The sequence below is a fragment of the Mustela erminea genome, chromosome 5 (genome assembly GCF_009829155.1).
Source record: "Mustela erminea isolate mMusErm1 chromosome 5, mMusErm1.Pri, whole genome shotgun sequence".
Taxonomy (NCBI): domain Eukaryota; kingdom Metazoa; phylum Chordata; class Mammalia; order Carnivora; family Mustelidae; genus Mustela; species Mustela erminea.
The window spans coordinates 55,904,996-55,931,918 of NC_045618.1; the positions used below are offsets into that span (position 1 = coordinate 55,904,996).

Genomic DNA, 26,923 nt, shown 5'->3' on the forward strand with positions numbered 1-26,923 from the left:
TTTTTAAAGTGAAATTGCCTCAAACAAATGAAAGCAGTAGAACAATCTATAGGAAAAGAGAGAGAGAGAGAGAGAGAGAGAGAAGAAGCCATTCCCTGACTAAAAAAACAAACAAAACAAAAATCCCCAAAAAGCATCCCCCCAAAATAAAAAGATAAAAGAGGGTAACCTCTGAAATGACCACACTTTCTCATTAGGAGCTATTAGAAAATGGAGACTCCGTGAACCGAGACGAGAGTAACTAGGCTAGACCTTTGAAGGAGGCTTCCGTTTACCAGGGTGTCAGTCACTCCTGTATGGAAAATACGGATTTCCTGATTATACACTTTAGACAAAGTAGAGAAGGAAAATATGATATAGATGACCTCACACCTCAGAATAATAGTTTATGAACGCTGGCTTCGACTTGTGTATCTATCACAATCGTAATTAACATATAAGACCTTACCATATGTTAACACTGGGACAATATTTTAAATACTGTCAGCTGACACACAAAATTTGCTTCCATCAACTTCTATGTTCCTTTCTGGGTTACAAGGGCTAGAAAGCTAAAAATGACATTAGCTGACTCCCTGGCAGCTAGGATTCTGGGAGCAAACTAGAACACTGAATAGATACATTTCCACAAGATTTTGAAGATGGAAGACAAAAGAGAGAAACTATGCTTCTGCTGATATTTCTGCTATGAGAGGCAGTAGCTGCAGGCAAACTCAGCATTCCTGTGTCAAGACAATGGCTTTGGGGATGTCATACATCAGTCATCAAAGTGAGAGCAGTCAGCGCTCCGTGATCTCTGGATCCCGGCTATGCTGGTGACCAGGTAAGCCCAGTTGTGGATCCCTGCCCCTTGCTCCTCCACATCTTTAGTAATTCTGTAATCACCCAATTCCTTGCATCAGATCACTTTGACCTGGGATATCCAGAATGAAGTCTATGTTTCTTGCACTGAAATCTGACTAATTCTGAATTTGATATCCAAACCAAGATTTAATACAGGGGTTGTATTGCGGGGAGCTTATCCTCACATCAATGGGATGAGGTAGAGATTACCCTTTGCCAGTTGTCAAATGGACAAGTAAAATTCAGTGGGGTGAAATAACTTACTCAAGGCCACAGGACTTGTAAATAGCAGAACCCAAGGTCAAATGCCAATCTAATTACAAAGTTTCTGTGCCTAACTACTCTGCTCAGCTGGGATGGTACAGGATCAAGTATGTAACAATTTGTATACAAATAGCTAAACATTGATTTCTGTGTTTTTCTACAAACTACAGGAGGGAAGAGTCTGTATGTTGTACATCTTTGAGTAAGACTCCCAAATCCCAGAGCATGGCTTAGTATTGGGTGCCTAGAATAGGTTCTTGGTAAATTATTGCTGAAAGAATAAATGAATGAAGAAAGGATGGTGATGTGACGAGTCCTACTACGGAAAGTGACCTGAAAAATGAAAAATTCGTATGATACCCTCCTTGTGGATAAATCACTGTAATTGCCAAATTGTTTTCATTAAGATGTTTCTCACTCTTCATGTGTTTGGTTGCCTCTGCTAAGAGTTATTGAAAACATTTTTAGGTTTCCTGTGTATACATTTTTGGTTTCTGTTGGTTTCTGTTTCTCAACAAGGTCTACTGCCATATTATTAAATTCATCAAACAATGGAACATTCAGTCTGTTAGGATGAGCTCTTAGGTCTATCCCATTCCAATTTTCAGCACTGCTTTTCCTAAAAGAATCTTTCCTTCTAACTTATAAGTCAGTATTCTGAAACCCAAATTCAAGGACCTATGTCTACTAGAATCTTCATAAACACCGTGTCTTTGCTCACAAGTTTCAGAAGCCAAGGTGCATCATCCACATATCTCTTACCAAATTTCACCATGGCTCCTTCTGCGCCCATTAGCAATCAAGTTTTCTTTCAGGAAATAGTTATGGTAACTCGGGCCACCCTCTTCTCGCAGGGCTGGTGGCCACCAAATCTGCTATATTTGTACACATTTTATTTTAATTGCCAAACTGAAGTGTATTTTAGAAGGAAATTTGATCCATATGTTTCTGATTCATCCACAGTGAAGTCACCAGACTCTTTGGAGAGAACAGCCCGACAGCCACAAAGTCTTTTCCTTTAGAAACAGTAAGTTAAGTAGGTAAAGAGCCAGCATCTTGAATCTCACCATGTTTAGGCAGTTGGTAAAGCCCAGGCTTCAGGGAATATTACTTTTTTAAGATATACGCCCCTTCAAATAGGTCTGGCTTTCAGTGGACCTCATGAATGCCCTGGACATTCTTTTGAGGAGCAATGGAACTGACTCCTTTCAAGGACTTCTCCTTGGGGCTCTTTTCCAGGGCTCTAGGAAAGCTCCCCATCGACAGGCCAAAGTTTCCCAAAGTTTCTTTGTTCTAATTCCCAAAGCTGTTACCAGAGCACTTGATATAGTTCAAGGCGGCGTATGCCCCATTTGCTGCCGACATGGTTCCCAGATATTTCCAGGGTCAGAGGTCACGAGCAGATGAAAGCCTGTGTGTAACCTGATGTGGAGCCTGCCCACAGATTCACCCTCAACGTAAGCAGGACCACTATAGTGGTCCGGTCCCCTTCGCTAAGAAATAGGTCACCCACAGCACTCCCTGGGGTGCAGCACATTAAGATATTTGGTTAGAATTCTGAATTCTGTGCCCTGACACTTTTTAACGGCTGCCATCGGGCAATGCCTCAGGAAAGAAGGGAGACGTTCTACTGGCTGGGTCTGAAAGGATTTGAGAATCGTACACACAACTTCATGCCCGTCTGTCAACCCTACCGAAGTAAGAGGTGAAAATACCACCCTTCCCTCTTTATACATACTCTACGTGATCAAACTTCTACGACTTCTTTAAAACATCCCACAGAGTTCATTCTCAGCAGCTACTGCTTTTGTCAGGCCCTTAGCCAGGCCCCAGGAGAGAAAGAAAAAATGGGCAGAGTGAGGCAGACATGTGATAAGCAAATAAGGATCTAGTCGCAATGTGTATAGGTGGAGGAAGAGTGTCCAGGAGACCTAAGGGTCAGTTCCCGCTCTGCCCCTTCCTAACCACGGGGGTTTGGTTAAGTCATGTACCCCTTCAGCCTCACAAGCTTCATGGGAAAAACGTGAGGAGGGAGGATGAAATGAACCGCGTATATGAAATGTGCCCTGTGTAGACAGTAACACTTCTTATCATGGCCTGTTCCAGAGAGTGTATGGAAGCGTGTGTAAGATCTCCCAGGAACACGGAGGAGAGTGCTCAGAGAGCCAGCGCTACCTGAGTGGGGGGAGAAAATGACCTCTGACCTGACTGTATGTCTAGGGGAAAACTGCTGGGAAGGATATCTACCCACTGCATCGGGGTTCCTATTCTCCCAGGATTAAGCTTTGGTACACAGCGAGACAAAGTTGGTAGACGCACCCAACATCGAGTCTGTCTGCTTCACAGGTAGCTTCCAGGGCTCATAAGACCGGGAATTTCTCTGTGCCCTGAAATGTCAGCATTTCTAGTTCCCTGGCTCTTGCCTTTCTATTCTTTCTTGTCTAGATGACAAACTTGAACAGCCTTCGGCCTCGCCTGCACACTGTCCCTAGGGATCTTTCTAAAATACGAACTTGATAATGCCCCGACCCCTTACAGAATCCTCTTGGGACTCTCGTCCTTCTCGATAAAGCCCACACCATTCAGTATTACCCATTTGGCTCTCATAATGCAGTCTCTGCCTCTGTCACCAGACTTACCCCACAGCTTTGCCCGACCTATTACCCTTTACATGACCACCAGACTGAACTCCCCCATGTGCTTGCGTCTATGGTTTTGCACGTGTGCATGTGTTTCTTTGCCTGAAGCATTCTCCCTCCTGGTTTTGAAAAACTCTTGGAGACTCAGCTTGGGTGTGACCTTCTGGCTTCCTCTCCCGATCCATCCATTGTGGGTCAGCTGCCCCTTTTGTGGGTTCTTGTTATACCTGCACACATCCTACTGTGTCTCTTGCTACCCTACCGGGCTCTTGGCACTGTGGGTTCCTTGGGCTCATAATTAATTTTTTCTCCCCACCTGGCACGGCCATGATGCCTGAGGTATTAGTGAATGAATCACAGAACCTCAGAAAGAATCTCCGCCCTCCTCTCCACCCGTGCGTGCGGAAATCCTCTCTGCAGAGAGTCAACTGGGTGCCCCATGGAAGGGCTCTTTCCAATGCCAGCTTCTCTAGTATTGTGGATCCCAGTGTCCTGAGAGAGGGTATAACTAGACCTAGTTTAATTATGAGGGGTCCTTGGAGGGAGGGGGACGGAAGAGGCTGGCAGGATGGCACATACCAGACCAGTTCTGCCAGCTTTCAGAACTGGATTGTCCTCTAGAAGGCAGCTGTGACTGGGCATTCAGCATGTTTTAACTTCACATCAGCCATCCGGTGGACTGAGTCTGGCATCTCACTAGATAACTGTCTAGACATTAGGCAAGGCCAAGTTTCAGTGGTAACGCTATGGCAAGAAATGCCTGCGGCGGCTGACGGTGCTCAGGCAATCCCCACTCCCCAATTCCAGACTGATGACCTGGACCCTGGGGTTCTTAGGCAATTGTTTGGAGGAGCCCTGGGGAGGGAGATTCTGGACCACCTGCCAGGGATATGCTTGAATAACTACTGAATACATAAAAGACTGCTGGGTTTATGGAGGGTTCTTGCTGATCGCACAGTACTGAGGAAACCAGTAGCCCACCAGGTGCTCCTTGCAGCTTGGATGCTCTCATGGATAGTTCCCTCTGCCCCCTTACAACAGGTGTTTGCTGACTCCCACCACCATTGCTAGAAAAGGGCTCTAGGTAAGGTCTGGCGAAACAGGTGCTATTCTTGGGTGTCAGAGAAAGAGCAGTAACTATTTCGTTTTCTTTTGCTTTAGTTTTGTAGTAATAATGAGACTAGAAATGGGGGAATGGGGGCTTTCACAGATGAGGTAATAACTAGGCTTTGGACGGGAGCTGCTGCAACATTCTGCCCAATGGTGTGCCAGCTTGGCACCCTCTGCCTCCATCATCTTTATTTCACCCTCCATTGGACCCCACGATGCCACCCCTGAAACGTTCACTTTTGCACACCACACTGGCTTCCTTGGTCTAGCTTTACTGCCGCTGCCTTTGTATCTCTTCTCCCCACACACTTACCTTATACCTCCATCAGTATTTGCTACAAGTCATTTAATGAAAACCCCCCAGGAAGTGTGCTTCTTAACCGTTCCCCACCCACATCCCCTACTATTTTTTCTTTCTTTTCTGTGCCTGCCTCCAAGCCCTAAGTATAATGGTCAACCACACCCCTCCCCTACCGCCCCCTAAGGATTCTGGCAACTGCCCCACAGTTGTCCCAGGAGGACTGACTTCCTCTAGCCATCTACCTGACATTTGCTGTTTTCAATAAACGTTTCTGTTTTCTTGGCTCCCTTGTCCCTCTGGGCCAAGGCGGTGGCACCTTAGTGATCACCCTGTGATGCTGTGGCAGATACGGAAGAACTGGCGACTTCTGGTCCCAGGGCCCCATGCCTCTGGCTGTGGCTGTTATCTATGACATTTCTCAGGGAAGCTTGGTATCTCTGAGAGATTTCAAAGGAAGGGGGAGGAAGAAAAGATGGTTCTGCTGCCCTTTGTGTCTACCTGAGTAATTGGAAAAGTCCTCTCTCTCTCTCTCTCCTGGCAGTCAGAATGGAGGTAATTCTCTTCTAGAATGCTCCCATTGTAAACTCCTCCAGTGCTAGGGTGGCCTGCCCTCCCCATGCTGTGTTAACTGCTCCCTGAGGTCTCCCGATGGTTATGCCCACAGTGGGAGTTCGATCTGATGGTGATGGTGCTAGCGCTTAGGCCTTACATTCTGGCCCGTGTTAAGTATTCTTTTTTCTTCCTTCTTTCATCTTCTTTAGTTCGCTGTGTATGTGTGTTGGGAGCAGATGGGGGGAAGAAATAAGAACCTTCCTGGCTTTTAAGATCTTTGGCTGGAGGGGCACCTGGGTGGCTCAGTGAGTTAAGCCACTGTCTTCCGCTCAGGTCATGATCTCAGGGTCCTGGGATTGAATACTGCATCGGGCTCTCTGCTCAGCAGGGAGCCTGCTTCCTCCTCTCTCTCTCTCTGCTTGCCTCTCTGCCTACTTGTGATCTCTGTCTGTGTCAAATAAATAAATAAAATCTTAAAAAAAAAAAAAAGATCTTCGTCTGGAGCATGGCAGAAAAACTGACAGATCCCAGAGGTTAGTTAATGACCCAGCTCCCAGGAGAATTGATGGGTTTCTTCTGTAGATGCAGCCCAGTCTCCCCCAGAAAGAAATGGCCCTTTTGAATTGATCAGTCTGATGAAGGTCTCCCTTCTTTACTGCTTCAAGTCACCTTCTGCTTTCTATGAAACTCCCATCTCCACCCAGGGACTCTGACCCTTCACCATCACCACCACCAGATTTTCTCTTCTGGGAAGACACTGCTAGGTCCCTGCACAGAATTTCTGGGGAAGTTCTCTTCATTAATCTTCCTGTTTGGTTCCTCACTTTTTCCATAGCCTTCTCTGGTAAAGCTTTATACCTTATTCTACATTGTTATTTCTAGGTCAATGCTTACCATACGTAAACTACTCTTATATTTAAACCATTAATTGTGATTGTATTGTAGAAACTTCCAAATAATCACAGATGTAGGACAGAAGTACGACAAATCTCCATGTACCATGACCCAACCTCAACAGTTATCACTTTATGCCCAAACTTGATCTATACCTCCAAAACCCCTCCCACCATCATTACCAGTGGCTTATTTTAAAGGCACTCCAAGACAGCTTATCTTCTATAAATAAGTCAGAATTTATCCCCAAGAAATGAGACCTCTTTTAAAATAATATATAGGGGTGCCTGGGTGGATCAGTGGGTTAAAGCCTCTCCCTTCGGCTCAGGTCATGATCCCAGGGTCCTGGGATCGAGCCCCACGTCGGGCTCTCTGCTCCGCGGGGAGCCTGCTTCCTCCTCTCTCTCTGCCTGCCTCTCTGCCTACTTGTGATTTCTCTCTCTGTCAAATAAATAAAATCTTAAAAAAAAAAAAATATATATATATATATATATAAAAAACCATAATATTCTGTATTACCAAATATTCAGTCTGTCACTAGTCAATTGTCTCTTCAATGTCTTTTTAATTTGATTTGAGTCGGGATACAAATAAGACTCACACATTGTATTTGGTTTGTTATGTCTCTTAAGTCTTGTAAAATCTATAATAGCTCTCCCACAACCTTTTGTTTCAATTGCTGCCATTCATTCATTCATGAAAGCTAGGTCCCTTGTCCTATAGTCTCCCCCATTCTAGATTTTGGTGACTCCTTCTCAGCAGTGTGTTTACCATGTTTTTCTACTCCTTGTGCTTGCTATTGGCAGAGACTTCGATCTAGAGGTTCATGATAAATTGTTATGGCAAGAGTATTTTGTTGACATTGCTTCTCATTAGTCAATCGCAGGAGGCACATAATCTCCACCTCTCCTTGATCTGATTTTCCGGTGGGTTCAGATGCTGCTGGCCTGATCTAGCCATTAGGAATTGATTTCTTGGTTTTTCACCCACTGTTGTAGAAGCCATTGATAATGATTGACCATGACGATGCCCTTTTGAAATCCACATGAGAGAAGTTATTCAGTCCTCTTCTTTCTTTCTCAAGAGCCCCTCATGACAAATTTTTATATTCCACAGTGACTGCCAATGTGGCTCATACCATGCTACTCTTGATAGTGATTTCTAACCTTTTGAGGGTGACAGATTCCTTTGAGAATTAGAACTTTATAAGAAGAAGAGAAAGAACATATATGCATGGGCCCTCAGGAGTCTAATTACTGGCAGAATATCCTGGATCTCAAGTTAACCCTGCACTCTACAAACCTGTGGTACAGCTTTGACTTTGTACAGAACCTGGGTACCTTGACCTTCCCCTCTCTAATTTGACTTTATCTCTCGCATTGATGATTCTGTCTTTTGTTCCCTGACTTCATGGTTTTTCCACTTCTTCAAGTCCACTGGTCTTTAGTTCCACTCAATTCTAACTACTTTTTTGTAGTTGTCTCTACTGAGACATCATTTATGGTCACTTGAAAATTTTCCTTTGTCAAGAATCCAAACTTCCCCCCTCCACCCCTAAATGCCAACTCCTTGACTTGACTTTGGTCCACATGATTTCCTACATTCTTTTGACTTCTCAAATCATTGGTCTCTGCCCAATCCATAACAAAGTCTCACATGTATGACAGGGCATCTCTGTGTGGCTTTCTCTGGGGGTTTCAGATCTGTGAATTGTTTATGTTTTACCACGGGGCCCACTCTCTTGTCTGCCATCTGCTTTTCTCCCAAAGGTGTTGAGAGTGGCAATGCTGACAGGGTCCTTATAAATTCAGACTAAGTTAAACTGGTCTCTCGGAGCAGTTCACCTTCTTCCAGTCATCTTTTCCTACTCCCCTATTTCTGTGCTACTCAGATCTTGTTCATGGACCATCATGAACATCTTCTCCTAGCAGTAGCATCAGCATCTCCTAGAAACTTCCAAGTAATGCAAAATCTAAGGCTTATCCTGGTTCTATTGCATCAGAGTGTATATTTTTAAGAATAGCCTCAAGTGAATCCTATTCACATGAACAATCAAGAAGTACCATCCTATCTGTTCTCCACCTTGGTTGTTCAGAATTTTTCTCACAGTACTTAATTCTTGCCCCAATGGATGACTCTATCAGGCAAGGTCCAATCAGGAAAATGGAAAGCATTCTAAAGATTTCAAACAGAAGGAATTTAACATAGAAAATGGGTCACAGGGTGATGGAGGGGCCAGGAAGCCACACAGGGTGGGGGAAATAACCTGGGGATGACCAATATGGCAGAAGCCATGGCCTCCTCCTGCTGCAGGGGACCAGGGGAGGAGGCAACATGAGGGGAGCCCGGATAACATGCTCACCTAGCAGGAGATGCGTCCTTAGAGGAGATGCAGCTCCTGGGAAAGAAAGCACAATACCTTGGTTCCTTACACTCTTTCACCCTCTCCGCTCCTCTCAGTGACCTCACATTAGACGTGGACAGAGCTCTGCCGACAAGAGAGTCTTGGAAACCCAGCCTGCCTTTCAGAGAACAACAGGGCACCTCTGAGGGCAAACAGGCCAAACACAGGCACAATGACCTCACCTCCTCCTGCTTCACTTCACTTTCATCTTCCCGATCTCAAAACATCTGCTTTTAGCCATTTTTCTTTCCTTCTGTCCCATCACAGAAAAAGAGATATCCTTTGGTTTTTCTGTGAGAGTTAAAACTGGTAGGAAAAAGTAACTAAATGCCAACAAAACACAAGATTCATGGGGTAAGGCCTCCCAGCTCCGCAGGGCTCTAGGACACGCGGGAACCATCTTTGGGAATCCAGTGGCCAGGGCACTTCAGAAATCATGCTGTGAAATGTGGGGAAACTGCCTGCAGAAGCTCTCTAGAAAAAAACGTGTCCTGCTATGAAAAAGATGCCAGTGCCCTTCTTGATTTTTATAAATGATCATAACAGACTCACATGTTAACTCACATGTTAACTAAAGACAATTTAGGCTCTTCCTGTTAGATAAATCGCCAACGTTCAGACTTAATGTGCACTCATTAAAATTAAATCAAGAATGATCCATTTTCCTCCCTCAGTGCCTCCTCACTGCTGTCTCCCTCTCAGAGACCAGGGGGCTGAGACCAGTCATCTCAAAGCCTGAAACTGTTGTCGTCTTTACAGTGAAGCGTGGTAAAGGACACGGAAGTAATCTCATAGGTGCGCTGAATCCTGCCAGCCTTCCACTAAATTGGCTTTCTGACTTGGGAGGACTCAGCTGAATGAAAACTGCCCACCTTTTCAGAAATAGGCCGGGGAGGGACACGTGGGTGGCTCAGTCTTTTAAGCATCTGCCTTTGGCTCAGCTCATGATCCCAGGGTCGTAGAAACGAGTCCCGCATCGGGCTCCCTGCTCAGTGGAGAGTCTGCTTTTCCCTCTCCCTCTGCTGCAACCCCTGCTTGTGCTCTTGCTCTCTCTCTCTCAAATAAATAAATCTTAAAACAACAAACAAACAAATTGAGGAGCCCACTGGTCACACACCCTGACCAGCTCTAAGCTCACCCGGATGGTAGGCTCTGCTGCCTGAGAACCTTGGCGGCGTCAGCCCGAGTCCCCTGTGTGCCCGCAGAGCCCAGCCCTGTGCCTGGCATGTGGCAGAAACCCGGTATTTGATGAACAGACACAATAACCCAAAGTCAAAGACCTCCATCCTCATGTACTGACAAGTACCGGTTCCAGCTTTTCACGGAAGCCAGGAGTTTCGGTCCCGCCATCTGTAAAATGAAGACGTGGTGCCAGCCCCCATTCACTTCACAGTATGCGCGTTCAGACCAGATAAGACCGTATCTGGGAGTTTGTTCTCGTAAGCAAATAAATTGTTTTTATAATGCTCTAAATAAAAAAGCTTCCCACACCAGTGCTCGCATACACATTTATTAAGATGTAGCCAAGTGAAATGTGTCGGCTCCTCCTCTCGAGTGCAGTCTCCTTTACTGACGGGTAACGACGCCCAAGGGCTGGGGAACTACATAATCAGAATCAAATGCCAGCTTTTCACAGACTCGGCCAAAAGAGTGTGGCCCAAAACACCATTTTAAACTGCAAGAGTTCCGAGGACATTTCATTCATCGGCTTTCTCTTTACTGTTGGTGATATAGACACTTTAATTTTAATGCCCACTACAGATCCACATTTAAAAAAGAAAAAACCTCTTCTTCTAATTTAGTCGAAAGCGGAGCTGTCCGCGTGAAGGACAATGCAATATCAAAATACAGCTGCTTCTCATCCGTACTAGTCTAAATTAGAAACATGCTGCCGTTCACAGGGGCTCTAATCACACGTGCACATAAGCCATACTGAGGGCTAACAGGCGGTGTGGGTTTCTACCCAGCATCTTCACTTTATTCTGGGTCCTTATCCTCTTCGGAAAAATGGGGGACTGACTTCTTGGCGACCACATTGTCCAGTCTCTGTCCTTGTAGGTATGGATTGATACTCTGAAAAAAAACATGGTTTTGTATTATTCGTGAACGTCAGAGACATCTCACAAAAGACGTGAGTGAGAAATGCTTCTGGCCTATTGGGTTAGAAACAAGGGAACAATGGTACCTACCACCTACCTAGTGATTACTCCAATACATCTATAATACCTCAGCATCTGACAGATGTGTCTAACTGTTTCCTTCACGCAACCAACGAGTTCTTTATCAGATGCAATATGTCTCGCTCCTGCTTCTTGGCACAAAGATTTGGCGTGAACCAGCTAATAAGTTCTCGCTACTTAGATGCCAAGCCCCATTCAAAATAACATTATTATTCTATGGCCTTCTTTAGTGGGAGAGAGCATAGGAAACACATTAAATTAGAAGAACGTTCTAAAGAAGACGACAGATCAGAACCAAGCGGGAATTAGCATCTGCAGACTGGTCATGGGATATCCCATTGCTGTACTGGTTCTTCTGCGCCAGTGTTCCACCCCAAGAGGACTCAGCAGTGGCCCAAGCAATCACTTCCACCTTCCTCAGTCAAGTTCTAAAGCTAAAGAAAAGAAGTAAGCTAAACACAACGTGCCTTTATTTTTGACTAAAGACTTCATAGTCTGAAATCTTTCATCTGTTGCTTCTCTGAATGAGTCAAGGTTTTTCCAGTCCTCCTCTAATACATATCTATTTTTTGAGGTTTGGATGTGAACTAGTAATTGGAGCTTTACAACATAGTATTTAGCAAGCAGAAAAAATTTCAGAAGTTTTGGAAGATATTTGTTTATTGAAGTCACCTTCCGGTAACTGAACAATAATATAAGGAAGAAGCAACGGTTGCAAACGGTCAGCAATCCCAAGTCCCCGTGAATGAAGGGTGGCCGTTCACAGGTGGGTCTCTCTTGCCAATGGGACCTTGTCTGCCTTGGTTGTTCTGAAGGGTGAGCAGTTAATTCTCCAAAAGGAATGGACCCTGAGTTTAGTATTTGTAAATGTCTTCCCACATTTTCACAGCTAAAGCCATGCATCATGAAAGGCCCTACTCACCCAGCAGAAATGCATTACAAACAAGCTGAGATTTACAAAGTGTGGGATGTCTTCAAATCTGAGAAAGGATACGTCACCAAAACACAGTACTTTACTGGGAAGGCATCTTTAAAATACTTAAAATAAGGAAAATACTTTTTATAGCAACGATGGTCCGCTAGAATGGCCTGGCTTACTCCTGAGAGTCATGTAAGAACCTCCGGGTAGATGAAGCAAGTGGAGACTGGAAAAGTGTACTCAACGCCATGAATGTCTTCATTGTTTTTTAGTAATAATATTTATTCTGAAAATTCTAAGATATTAAAAAGGGCATGAGATTTTCATGTTTATCAAGTATGGGAATAAAATGTTGATAAACCCTTTAAATAAGATCAGTAGTAGATTTCAAATATTAACAAGAGACATCTTAACATGAGTTTGCAAAGGTGATCATTTTTTTGTTTAAAGGGGAATTGACCTTTTCCTCATGAAGCAACTCAGAATTCAACTGGGTTTGAGTGAATACAGAAAGTTACATAAAACCCACTGAGGGGTCTGTTGTAACTCCAGGGAGGATACCTCCTGGGAAAGGGACTTTCACAGGAGGAAGTTCTTCTCCCAGACCTAGAAAATGACAAATATTGGAGGGCAGGGGAAGTAAATTAATGAGGAAGCAAAGGGAGCAATCACTTGAGCTTTTTTGATAAATGTTCATTAGTACTGAATCCTATACATAAGAGGAATAATAGTAATGATACTTGATCCTCTGAAGAAATCAAGACACTTATATATTTGTCTTCTCTCCTGGGTGAGAGAAACTGGCTAGGTTACAGAGAGATCGTTCTTTCCATTTCCTACCTAGAAGAACCACTACGATCAGATGTTTGATCCTGATGTCCCTTGGAAATCACTGGAGAAGGCTTTGGTGATTGGTGCACTTGAGGAGGTGAGTAAATTCTTTAGTTAAGTGGAAACATCACCTGAGGCTTTCAATGAGGTAGAAGTATCACCTGAAGTAAGTTCTGTTACCCATGGGTTCTAAAAGGGTCAGGATTTATGGCATGGCCATGAGTTTTTATTACTGTCTGAGAATAGGAAGAACTTGATACCACTGGGTCAAAATGACCCTTATTTTCATAATTTCTAAGCCTTTCCTATGTGGAGGAAGTTGAGGCCAAAGTACAATCTTTTATAACATGTGTCCTAGCCAGAATTCTGAGTTTTGGTAATCACGGGTCTCATGGAAAAACGACCTAAATCCTGACCCATGGTCATTAACCAAGTCAGGGCAAAAGGAATGGTGAGCCAGGAAATAGAGACAATTAAAGCTTCATGCTAAGTTATTCATTTTGGGTCGGTCATTGGTCTTATTTGGAAATGTTCTTGTTGTGCCACGGGGAGATATTCAAGCCGTCCTACTGGTAAATTATGTGTATTCTGAGCTCCTGAAATAGAATTTCTTGATGTTCTCTCAAGACCACAATATACCCTTTGGACCCTCTCTGCCATCGGAAACTGTGATCACCAAGTAAAACCCCTAATAACCCTATGAACTCTGGGGAAGAAGATCTATCAATTAATGTTACAACCAGAAAATCGACACCTCCTCGAGTACCCTGACCGGATCCAGCAAAACCATGCAGGAGAGCCACAACTACCGCTGTCCAGATTCCCAGTTGTTGCAGGGATCTAGGCACTTGCTGTTCTAAAAAATCAGTCAGTGGCCTTGGGTCTATGGCTTGGTTTTTGTATCTAACATGTTACTCTCTGGCAGCACTATGCCACAGAAAAACAGATCTTGAACTTTCTCCTCCACCTGATCAGAAGAAGGCAGGGGACCAGGCACTTCTGTCCATGAGGGCACCAGTGGATTATCAGAACAGACACTGACCACTGATTCAGTCTCTAGGACATAAAATGCACTGGAAACTCAGAGCAAACTTGACCTTCAGCTCTACAAGAGGCAACACCATAGCAGCTCGATGGGCAACACCCAGACCAACGTGCCACCCTGGGCAGCCCCAAGATGGTAAATACCTAAGCCTGCCAGCAAATTCACCAGCCAGGAAGCAAATACAGCAGATCTCATGGACTGGACATCAGTCTGGCTAGGCGAAGAAAAAGGTATGCAGGAGGAATGAGGTTTGGTCATCTCATCTTTTGCCCCTACATTCCTTCAGAATTACTGCCTGGAGCTTGCAGTGCAGCAAGTGCTTCCTTGTTCCTGTCTTGTGTTTTTATATAATTGGTGCAGATGTGTGAGCAGTTGCCCCCAGCAGCCGAGAGCCCCTCTGAGGACAGACCCCCTCATGGGCTCCCTGAACTCCCACAACCCAGGGGCTGGATGCAATCCACATTTCGCAAATGCAATGGAGGTGGCGAGATCACCACCAAGGAGGGCTCCTCGGGGAACCATGTGCTAAATCGTGGGCAAGCCAACGCAGGAGGCAAGGGCATGGACCTTGCTCTCCGGGACCCCAGTCGTGCCCTCCCAGGATGGCACATGAAAGGTTTCGGCTATTTTCCAACAACGGAGAGCGAGTTACACTCTGGAAAAATAACAGCTCTGGGAAAGCTCCAGGTGTCCCAGCAACGGCCCCGCCAGCCGCACGTTACCCTCCGCTTCCGTGTCTGTCCTCCCTTCTTCTTCTCATAAAGGAGTTTCTTGTTCTAGAATGGGGAGAAAAAGAAGACACAAATGCACAAGTATGGATCAAATTTGGTGAACGTCTATTTTAGAAGCAATACTGGTGTGTCCCCCTGGATATTTGCATACACATATTTTGGAAACAAAGCTAGATGAAAGGAAGGTCGTGTCAGAAAGACAGACCACAAGAGAAACGCTGGTGGTTGTGTAGCTTTTAATAACGTTCTCTGCAATGCCTCGAGGCACCCCAGTGTCACCAACAATCATATAAACAGGAAAATACGACATTCGAAAACACACGGGGCACGGGAAACTCAGCTCCTCAGTTTGAACAAGACTTTGTTTAAAACAAACAGTTTTATCTCATTTTGCTTTTGTATCCAACGCCCTTTTTATGAGCCGTACACATAAACTGTTCTCTAGAGGAGTGTCTGACTATTAATAACAATCCTCTATGTAAATAAATGAGACATTCTGACTTCGGCAACCTTTCCTCCTGTGGCTTCAGTCAGTGTGTGCCCCCAGTCAAGACAATCGGAAAACCATTTGGTCTATAACATTTTTAATAGAGTGAACCTTTTAAAAACTGCCAAAAAACTTCTTGGCAGGAGGAAAGCGATGTTGGGGGAAAAAAAAAAACCAGGCTCTGTTACCACAGTTTGTATAAGTGTTTCCACATATTGCTGTATTTCAAACACATAGTGGGCTTAAATGAGCTCTAGAATATCAGACACATGCTCCGCAGATTTTTCTTCTACTGAAATTATAAAAGACAGAACACTTAATCTGAAGGCAGAACAGGAGAAGGGGCATTGGGGGGACATATTTGAGTTGTTTTTTTAATTTGATTTTTTTCATCAGAAGGGAAATAATGTATAAAAGAGATGATTCATCTTACTCTAAATAAAATATACTGACTTTTTTTTTTTTTTTTTTAAAGAGATGACAGCGTTCTGTTAAAGAACAAGTTTTTACAATGCTTCTATCCTCTGAACTGTTTGGATATAGTGTCTTTTTTTTTTTTTTTTTTAATGGTAGATTTGGAAATGAAAATGACAAATGCCAAGAATGAGCTTCACAATTTTCATGTGCATTAAAATCTACCCCACCCGCAATTTACAATGCGTATCTCTTGCCCAGCCTCAACTGTGCAGGGAGATGGCGCCAGGGAGTGAAGGGGCCTCCACTGCCGGAAAGGCCGGTACTGGCCGCAGCCTTGGTCTCCTGCTCACTTGGGGAACTGGTCAATCTAATACTGGAAGGGAGAAAAGGCAGACGTGCAGATCACACCCTCGAAGAATGAGCACATCGCCGTGAGGCTCATTCTCGTCGTCTGCAGTTGCTTTTCCGGGGACGTAACCACTCCTATTGCACAGAGAATGTCTGGGAGCTTGTGCCAAGGCTGGGGGTGGGCTGAGGGGGTGGGAGATTGGGGGCGAGGACAGAGGCTCTTCCTGTGTCTCATCAGGGTCCGGGCCGAGGGCGTGGGAGGGCATGCAGCCTGGAGCCAGGAGGATGGGTGGGGCAGCCCCTCTGCCGGGCCTGAGCTCCACTGCGCCACCAGCAGGGCGAAGGCAGCATCGTTGTCGTTCATGTCCTTTAGAAGGTCCTGGGGCAGATGATACCCAAGAAGAGACTTCCTTCTAAAAGAAGTGCAAAAAGTCTAGCAAGCCTTCCTCTCAGAGATGGTCCCTGGATTTGCCTAAGAGCCAGGGTTAGGGTTAGCTGGGATGAAGCTTTCCCACCCGTGCATGGAAGGGCTTGGGGCATTCCTGACTAGCTCTGCTATTGAATGGTTTGGAAGGTGAAGACTGGCAGGGCTCAGCCCCCTCCCCTGACAACCATTCCTTGTAGGTGGGGTGGAGTTGGGGGAGTGGTGAGCCTGTTTTCCACATGAGTAGCAGGTTCAAGTTCACAAAAAGGGCTTTCCATTATCCCATCAAGATTTTGGACAACTGCCCAAATCTTGGTTTCAAATTCCATACCTAAATGGAACCAGGGACACTTCTCCAAGGTCTGATTCCAGGGCTAAGGCAGGGAAAGTACGAGGATCAATGATGCTAGAATATCTATCTAATTGAGCTATAAAGTAAGAACATGCTCAGAAAGTGGTGAGTCACGTTAAAAGGACAGAGAAGCCAGCTAGGAGACTCCCACTAACTAAATCTAGGATAGTCTGAACACCAAAATAAGTAATAATAGGAATCCACGAATCAATGTTGATAATAAATAAATAAATTTTTAAATACATAAATGAATAAATGGGGGAGTAGGGGGAACCCTTGCTTAGAGCAGAATGCCAACCAATAAATGCAGAATGAGTAACAGAGTTGAAAAATCACCATTTGACAACTACCATGATTCTGGCGGGTATCATCAATGGAGACTAAAATTGTTGACTGCGAGGTTCAATGGGGAGAGAACATGTATACAGTCTGAAAGTATCTCCCAACAGATTATTAATTTTAAGGGGGAAAAATAGTAATTTTACACTCGAGAAACCTGGCCGACATCACTTAGACCAAGTCACTACCAAATCTGGGACAAAGTGGCATCACGTGTCTTCTGATGTCAACAGTAACAGCAATTATCACAGAAAGGCATGACTCAAGGCTAATCAGATGAGGAAAACCCTAAGTGTAGAGGGTGCAACTCTTCAGCCAGGCTGAGATCCTGAAAGACAAAGAAAGGCAGAGAGGGTCCTTGTTGCCACTTCTTTTTTGGCTCAGGCTCTGGCCGTGATCAACTGCTTCTGGGAGGAAGCGACCCTATTCACCCCAGCGGGCTGATGAGAAGATATGAAAAGCACTTGGAAAGGAGAAACATTTGCTTTTCAAGAGAACGCTTTCCTGAGTAGCGGTGAGCAATTACTGGGTGAAGGAGGGGGCGACTGCTACCTGCGATGGCCAGTCTTTGGACATAGCCCCTCAACACTGGGAACACACACACTGTCAAAAAGGCAGTCAATGCATTATGAGCCATGAGTCATGAAAGATAAGGGACCAGTTGTTTTGTTATTTTTTTAAAGACTCTATTTATTCATTAGGCACAAGCAGGGGGAGAGGCAAGCGGAGAGGGAGAAGCAGAATCCCCACTGAGTAGGGGGCCGGATGTGGGACTCGATCCCAGGATCTTGGGATCATGACCTGAGCTGAAGGTAGACATTTAACCATCTTGGTACCCCAAGGAATCAGTTTTTAAAGGACTCTAGGAGTCAGGTGGTCCAGTTCGAACCCAGCTCTATTGATCATCAGCTCTGTGCTGTCAGGCAGGCTACCCATGCTCCCTCAGCCTGGATTTTCTCATCTGTAAAATGGGAGTGATTGGGATGGGCAGATCAAATGAGATAATTCATGTACAGTATTTAGTACAATGTGTGGCACACAGTAGGTGGTCAATAAATATTACTATTCACCACCATACAATAAAACCAATGACTATTATTCTTCGTCTGCATTCCCGTCATCAAACAGAGGGCCTGGAAGGCATGTGATGTGCATTTGACCAATGTGTCTTGATGCATTAACAAAGAGAAAGTAATGCAGGAAACAAGACAGACGCTGATATTTGTAATATATGAATCACTGCTAAAGACCTAGCTGAGCTCTAGCTAATGTCAAAAACAGGCAAATGTTATTAGCATATAAGGAATCGCGGTGTTGTGTGCCATTCTCTTGTGCAAGAACATTACTTTGTTAACTTGCAATCTCCTGGAGCTTAGGACAAGCTTGAGACCATCATTCTATATAAACAGTGAGGAAGGCCTCTCAACCCCAGTGTAGAAAAGCAAAACATGCAGTAGCTCCCCTTTATCCACGGTTCTGCTTTCCATGGTGTTAAGTTACCCGTGGTCAACCACGGTCTGGAAGCAGATGATCCTCCTTCTGACATACAGTCAGATATTAGTGTTACACCACAATGCCTACATTATGGTATAGTTACAATAAAGATATTTTGGGAGAGACCACATTCATATAACTTTGATTACAGTATATTGGGATAATTGCTCAACTTTATTATTAATTACTGTTGTTAATTTCCTACTGTGCCTGATTCATAAATTCAACTTAATTGTGTATATAAAGGAAAACACACTATACATAGGGTTTGATACTATCTGCAGTTTCAGCAATCACTGGGGGTCTTGGAACAAATCCTCCTTGGTTAGGGGAAGACTACTGTACTCAATTCATACTTCCATGTGAAGATCAAGCAAATCAGGGCACCTGGGTGGCTCAGTCGGTTAAGCGGATGCCTTCGGCTTAGGTCATAATCCCAAGGTTCTGGGATCAAGTCCCACATTGGCTCTCTATTCAGTGGGGAGCCTGCTTCCCCCTCAGCCTGCTGCTCCAACTGCTTCTGCTCTCGCTCACTCTCTCTGACAAATAAATAAAATCTTAACAACAAAAAACAAATCAAGCCAATTATGTTTCGTTGCCAGGTGGTACTGAGAAAATAAATGAGAGAAAATTCAGTTTAAATAAACACATAATTACCAACGATAAAATTGTGTAAACATTGTTCCTGGTCATCAATCTGTAATACCAGTCTGTCCCGGTTTTCAAGAAGAGGCAACTAAAGTTCTCAAGAGAGAAGTTTCCATCTCTCCCGCTTCCTCAAAAGGGCTCTCTGACCTCGCTCACACTTTTCTCAGTCTCTTTCCTGCTTCCTTTTGCTCATTGCCATTCTTTTGCCTTCAGCTTCCTCGTGGGCTGTTGTACAGTGGGCCGTGCGAGGCCTCCGTCTTGGACATCCCTTGGCCGTTCTCCTCCCCCTTTGCCAGTCATTGCACCTGGTGCTCATGGGATGGCTCGTACATGAGGCTGGACGGCACGCCATTGGGCTCATTGTGATTTCATGCCTTTCCTCTCAACCACGCAGCGGTAAGTTCGTGGAAGACCAGCTCTACGTCTTGAAGACTACTGTATATCAAGCATCTAGCACAGCACATGGGAAAAAGCAGGCTCCGTATCTTCCACTTGTTCTTTGCTGAACCTGGCCCTTGCTTCTGTTTGGCCACACTTTGCCCCTCTGTTAGGAAGTCCTTCTCAGGGTTCCTCTGTACTTTCCTACTTTCCCGCACCTTCTCTGCTCCCCTCATTCCCTCCTACCTCCCTCTCTTCTTCACCCCGTCCTTTAAAAACTTCCCTCAGAGAAAAAGTTTCTTCATGCTGTCTATTTCTAGGTAACTGACATGGCTCTTCTTTCCTCCTGCTATATTTACACCATATACCGTTCTAGCCAGCTCCCCAGCCGCCTTCGAAATGTCATAGGTTCTTATCACATGGGGGTGGTTCACTTGAATCCACTATATCCGTGGCCTTTGTAGCTGCAATGACTTCATATATTTTTTTCTTGCCTTTAGTCTGTTCTTTCTCTATTGCATCTTTCCACATGCCACCAGAATAACCTCTTTTATAGACTTTCGTGAGTTCAGTCTCCTGTTCAAGAACCTATAGATGTTTGCCTGTATTAGTCAACATGTTCAAATTCTACTAGGAGGCCTCTGAATGGCTCCACAAACAAGTCTCCCTAACAGAACCACTTATGAAAAAGGAGAGAAATAGAATTAATGCATTTTGGAAGAAGCAAAATTAAAGTTGCTGCGGCAGCCATGAGCTGAGCAGGGACAGAAAACTCTAGAAACACTTAGGCGGGGATATCTGCTCATCCATTCATGCCGTAGATGTACTGAGCAGCTACTTCTACATAAATTAACACTCCCTGGTGTTTCCCACTTTTCCCACAGGGCTTTTGCCTTTGATTACATAGCCCCAACCACCGGAGCACAGCTATATGGCCAGTCCGTTGTGATCTTGTTGCACTCATTGTCTGAGCCTATTGGGATCTTCTTGAATCCCGACTCCAGTCACTCAGTGTTCTCCCTTCCAACTCTGGGTCACCCCTCGAGAAGCTCATAAGTACGTGCTCTATATTTTCTATTACAAACATTTCTAAAGACGTGGAGCGGGGTAGGGCCACGACATGCAGGATACCACGTGAAGTCTCTCTCCCTTTTGATGAGGATTCCTTCCCAACCTCCCTTTGGGTGAGGTTCTCCTGCCGAGCGATCCTGCCTCTCTTTACCTATTCCAAGAGGAGATCATGAAAGATCTCATCAGGTAGTTTGCTGAGATCCAAGTGCACCACGTTCACTCCATCTCGCTTGTCAAGCTGACAAGTAAATGAATGACACTGGCGAGTAGAAGAATATAGTCAGATTGACAAAACTTGCTTTTAACAACTGTATGCCAAATGGTGATGATTTCTCTTTCCAAGGGCCTACAATCTCTTTAATGGACAGTTAAGAGACTCTTGCCTAGTACTGACAGCAAGTTCACGGCTCTGCATTTGGAATTTTTCCTCTCTTTCCATAGAGCAGAATTACATACGTCTGTTTCTAAGTTTCGGGTTTTTTTTTTTTTTTAAGATTTATTTATTTTAGAGACAGAGAGAGAGCATGAGTAGGAAAAGCAGAGGAAGAGGGACAGAAACTCAAGCAGACTCCACACTGAGCGCAGAGCCTGATGCAGGGCTTGATCTTACCACCCTGAGATCACAACCTCAGCTGAAACCAAGAGTCGGACACTCAACCAACTGAGCAACCCAGGTGCCCCTGTTTCTACGCATCTGACGTCATTTTTTCTTGGTCCTGCAGAGATCATCTCCCTCAGTCTGGAGAGAGAATTTGCAAATTTTCTCAGTATCCTTTCCTTCCTTTCTTTCTTTCTTTCTTTCTTTCTTTCTTTCTTTCTTTCTTTCTTTCTTTTCTTCTTCTTCTTCTTCTTTTTTTTTTTTTTACAAAAATCCCACCAAAAAATAAACCAACTTATATACTTCCTACATGACTTTTGAGAAACCCTGGCAAGACTTTAGGATGTGTTATGACACAGGCTGTGGAGGAGACCAGAGTTGAAGTCTCTGGAGACTACAGCTGCTGAGATGGGTTTAGGTCACTGACTCGTGGGACAGGGAAGCATCTTGCATCCTAGACATGCGTGCGTTTTGGTAATTACATAAATTCCCTCTCAACCAGAGATTCCTGAAAAATCAGCTTCTAAACAACTTTTCTTCTCTCACCCCACCCACATTGCTCATTCCGGCCATCAGCACCTTCAGAATGCAAGAGTAGACGATCTACTAGTCATTAAGATTGGACTTACCCACTTGCCCAAGCCTGGATAGTCATGTTCTGGATCAAAGAGGTGCTGGTGCAGCTGAAATTCTCGACTGAACTCTGCTGTGTCGGGGGTGTTCTCTAGACATCCATCATCTACTACAAACAACAAAAGGCTTTTGAAGAATGGCCAAGGCATCTATTGTTATTCTAAGAGTGAATTTATTAAAAACAACTAGACATCCAAAGGTCAGCATCTGTCCACATCGGTCACTCTGGAATTTGCTCATCCCAAACCCTCACTCCTCCTCCCACCTGTGGCAGAGACTGGTTGGCTACTCACCAAACCCACTTCCCTTTCCCCCTCGGCACAGCTAATTTCCCAGCCTTGCCTGGCAGGCAGGTGGAGTCATATGCCTGAGTTTGTGCCAGTGGAATGTGGACAGAAGTGATGTATTCAGCTTCCAGGCCTGGCCCATAAAAACCTCCTATGTGATCCCATCTCCTGCCCACCTCCCCCCAACCCCACCTGCTGCTCTGCTTGCTACATGCTGCTGGCCAGGGCAACTGGGACTGTCACGTGTCAAGAGGAAAGATGGCACTTTGGGGTTGGCAAACCATCCATCCCGGTGACACCCTCACCCACCTCTAGTAGGATGTCACATGGGTGAGAAATAATAGCCTTCTGTTGTGTTACCGCTATCATTCTTATCTGTCAAAGAGCAAATAGTTCCTTAACGGGTGTATTTCCATTCCACATGACTCGCTGGTGTTTTCTCCTGGGTGAGCTCTTCAGAAACAATTTCAGCTTCTTGGAGAAAGCAACTTATGTAACAATGACGCCATCACCGGACAGAATTGAGGTATGTTATGGTGGTGATGGCATAAGCTTTGAGTTAGACAGACCAGAGCTCAGGGCCCCTATCCTAGCTCATAAGGGACAGACGGTCTTAATTCCATGGGAAGATTAACTTTGTCTTTGACAACTAACAAAGTTGTCTTTGACAACTAACCTTGTCTCTCTAAACCCATGTAACCCTCTGCGAGAAGGGCAGAATCCAGGACTTGCCTTACTGGGTAGCTGTGAGGAAAGGAGATGGTCCCACACAGAACACCTCGCACACGAGAGGTTCCCTCTGCTTTAGTTCCCTTCCCACCATCTCTTTTTAAATGGGAATTGATACTCTGAACCGTTCTTCGGAATAGATCATGTCTTTTAATCAAACCCAAGAAAGGTTATCCCACTTGGCTGCTGCTGTGACCTCAGCCCTATCATTACAAGACACGCTGCTCTAAGATTAAGTCCTTTTTTTTCAGTATCAAATGTGCTTTTAGACAACAGCTTCAAAGGGTTGGGGGCAGAGGAGGGAGAGGGAATTTTGTGATGTCCCCGGGGGGGGGGTGTTGAAAAGAGAAGAGTCCTTTTGCGAAGGGATAATGAGGCATCCAAGTGAATGCTGAAAGGAGTCAGACCAGCTGAAGAGTCCGGTCTCTTGGGATTGCTCTGAAGCCTTAAAGCAGCCTGAAGCCACCCAGTGTCTTCATAGCAAGAAGCTCTCATGGGAGTCATTAGGTTTGAACAAAACCCCTAACGTGGCTCCCCACTTGTCACGGGACTGCTTATCTAACTTCTTCATCTCCAGCAATTACCCTGTAGGAAGGAGACAGCCAATCCCGAGAGTTCAGGCCGTCTGCAGACAGCAGCTTAACAACTTCTCATAATTGTTTCTCCAGGATTTCTAAGTGGCCCAGATTGAGATGTAGAGATATAGCCCTGCTCGGGGAACGGCGGTATTTTGGGACCTGTAAACGTGCCCTGAGATTCACATCTTATGTCTGAGGATGCACTCTCTGCGGTCAGCTGCTCTGTCCAGGGTGGCCGGACCGTGATTCAGAAGAGAGCAGGGAAGGGGAGGGGGAAGCCAAGATTGTATTCTTGGATTGCCTGCTCAACCCTGTAGTGTCATGATTCTCACCGACGCTATCTCAAGCAATCTCCTACAAATAATGTCGAAATTTAGCTAGCGATTTCCTTTCTAGAATGAAAATGATGGTTGAACAAGGGGCTTAAACAAGTTTGTGTGGTGGCCAGACAGCAAAGAAAAATGGCAGGTAATGTGCGACGAGAAACGGTCTGGGGGCTGTCACCTGACCCGGCTGCATCAGGATCCCTGGACTGCCCCATCTCAGCATCTGCGTGCATGAAACTAGGGCTTGATTACAGGGATCTGGACTTTCTCCTTTCCCAGGGCAGCCTGGAACCGCATCTATGTTTTCGAAGGCACTCTGTCTTCATTTTACCGATGAGGACACTGAAGGGCGGGAAGCAGGCTCGCATACTAGAGTTAGGACTAGACCTCAGATCTCTTGGCCCAGACTATTCTATCTCCTACAGCAGTGGTTCTCAGACTGCAGTATGTGCTGGAATTGCAGGGAAGGCGGCTTAGAACACAGGTTTCCAGGGTAGCCTACCCCAGGAGTCTCTGATTCAGCGGATCTGGGGGAAAGCCTGGAAATCTGCATTTCCACCAGTTTCCAGGTGATACTGATCCCGCTGGAAACCTGGGACCACACTTTAAGAACTACTATACTGTATTATATCTAATCAGTTTAACCAAATCCCCATGGGGACTGTTGCTCTTCAAACTCTGAACTAGTATTTCCTTCGACCCATCCCAAACCCCGCAAGCACGTTAAAGGTGGCTGCAGGGATTGGTTGTGTGTGGTGATTCAGGTTTTCCCGCAGGCGGCCCTGTATTCCCACCTTAATTAGGATGCATCCAGCCACTCTGGCTGCCCCACAAGCTCTGTGCCCCAAAGAACGCAGATGCCTACCCCACATGAGAGGACGAGTATCCTTCAGGGAAACCCTCTTTCAGAGAAAGCCCATGTTGTGTTTAAGAAAATCTGAGGGGCTAATACTGTCAGAGTTTTCAGAGCAGGACACTGTCATGGTGGTTGAGGACACAGTCCCGAATCAGGGAGACCTGGGTTTGAGTCTTGGCTCAGCTACTTGCTAAGTAGGTAAGCTTGGACAGGCTATGCTCTAAGCTTCAGTTTCCATATATGCAAAGTAAGGATAATAAGTACCAGCTATTGTTATTGTAGGCTTGGGGGAAAAAACTATTCTGGTGCTGAAAGTTAACACAAGCCGACGGGAACAATGCATTATTCACTAGCGGTAAAATTAATTCTAATCAGGATGCCATTTAATGAGCCTTTTCTTTGTGCGAGGTGTTCTGCTGAGTGCTTAATGTGGATCATTTCATTTAATTCCCACAACAACACCCATTTTGCCAATGAGGAAACTGGTGTGTGAATCAGTCGATTAGCTTGTTCAAGGTCACATATCTTGACTTGGGGTTTGAATTCAGGTAGTCTGGGTTTAGAGCCACTACTCTTAACCACCAAGGTTAACTGCTCGAAGGCCCCTGTAAGCGCAGTCTACTCACCATTCATTCTCGCTGGCATCCTAGAGTAGGAATGTGAGAGCGAGACACAAGCAGCAAAGAAAAGTTTCAAGCTTCTTCCTTAACCAACTTATCATCTTCCTGGACCCACTGTCTCTCATGCCACCCCCTGAACCCCGAAGAAATATTTCAGGATAGATGCTGCTTATGACATGGTTAAAATGTCAATTGTCAAAGGCAGTAAGGAAAACGACGGACATGGATAATCCGTAAACTGGTAAGTGCCAAGGACACTCAATGTGGGCAGCAGTTGTATTACAGAAAAGGCAGAAAGAAGAAAATCTCTCTCCATTTTTATTAAAAGGGTAGCAAGTGCAGAAAAAAGCATCAATTCCTAAAGAGGGAGAGAGACTGAAGGTAAAACTTTGGCAAGGGAGTCTTACGCGTGTGTATCTAACCGCCAGAAAGCATTGAGGGTTCTAGAAAAATTTCCATTTCCAATCTACCTACAAATACATGGGTCGGGGGGGAGGGGTCATTGGAATAGAAATACTATCTCTAAGAGTATTTGTAGTGGATGTTAGAATTTTTATTTTTATTTATTTATTTTTTAAAGATTTTATTTATTTATTTGACAGAGATCACAAGCAGGCAGAGAGGCAGGCAGAGAGAGAGAGAGGGAAGCAGGCTCCCTACTGAGCAGAGAGCCTGATGCAGGACTCGATCCCAGAACCCTGAGATCATGACCTGAGCCGAAGGCAGGGGCCTAACCCACTGAGCCATCCAGGTGCCCTGGATGTTAGAAGTTTTAATTTCCTCCCAAAGATTCCACCTTCCTTGAGAACCCTAGGGCATGGCCATTACCTGTTTTTCCAATAGGACAGGGATTTGGAGGGTCTGGGTAGCCTTGATCTTCGCTGAAGTCCTTAGGAATGTTGTCACCAGTCAACTCTGCCACAATGTTTGGGATGTTGCCAAAGGGACCCAAATGCTGAAGACCTTCATGAGCTCCACCTGCCAGGGAATCAGAGTCATTCACTTGAGTGCAGTGAAATTCATTTCAAATAATATGTACCCAGGCAAAGCACTGTGATCTATACTGTGGAAAGAGAATAAGAAATTGAATAGTTTCTGCCCTTTAGGGTTTAAAACTTTAGTTATGGAGACAGACACATGCCCCACACGCACCATTTCTGCACAAGGCATATTAGATACATGCCTGAGTAGAAATGTTAATACAGCATCTTGGGAGCATGGTGAAGGGAGAGTTTCATTTGGCTGATAGGATGGGGAGGGCTTCTTGGACCAGCTAGAACTCAAGTGGCACCCGGGGGGCAGGGTAGTGGAAGAGACAGGGAGGTAACTGTAGTCAGGCATGAGAATAGGCTAAAAAACAACACATTTTCACAAAAGAAAGAAAGAAAAGAAAGAAAAGAAAGAAAAGAAAGAAAGAAAGAAAGAAAGAAATAAAGAAATAAAGAAAGAAAGAAAGAAAGAAAGAAAGAAAGAAAGAAAGAAAGAAAAGAAAAGAAAAGAAAAGAGGCGCGTGGGTGGCTCAGTCGGTTAAGCGTCTGTTTCAGCTCAGGTCATGGTCCCAGGGTCCTGGGATTGAGCTCCGCACTGTGCTTGGCAGGGAACCTGTTTCTCTCTTCCCTCTGCCT

The 26,923-nt window shown here is 45.0% G+C and overlaps 1 protein-coding gene across 2 annotated transcripts in view; it reads right to left on the reverse strand.

Annotated features, from left to right (window-relative positions):
- Positions 1 to 10,501: 10,501 nt before the first annotated feature.
- Positions 10,502 to 26,923, reverse strand: part of LOC116590858 (neuroendocrine protein 7B2) — a 53,057-nt gene continuing 36,635 nt past the window's right edge. The window contains exons 3-6 of one of the 2 annotated variants that reach the window (XM_032343214.1): positions 26,127 to 26,276; positions 21,899 to 22,008; positions 14,705 to 14,758; positions 10,502 to 11,080 (exon numbers count right to left, since the gene is read on the reverse strand). In XM_032343214.1, the coding sequence (XP_032199105.1) occupies positions 10,985 to 11,080; positions 14,705 to 14,758; positions 21,899 to 22,008; positions 26,127 to 26,276 (410 nt within the window). In that variant the 3' untranslated portion in view covers positions 10,502 to 10,984. Of the gene's footprint in view, positions 11,081 to 14,704; positions 14,759 to 21,898; positions 22,012 to 26,126; positions 26,277 to 26,923 lie in introns of both variants that reach the window. The other variant, XM_032343212.1, reaches the window with a different exon arrangement.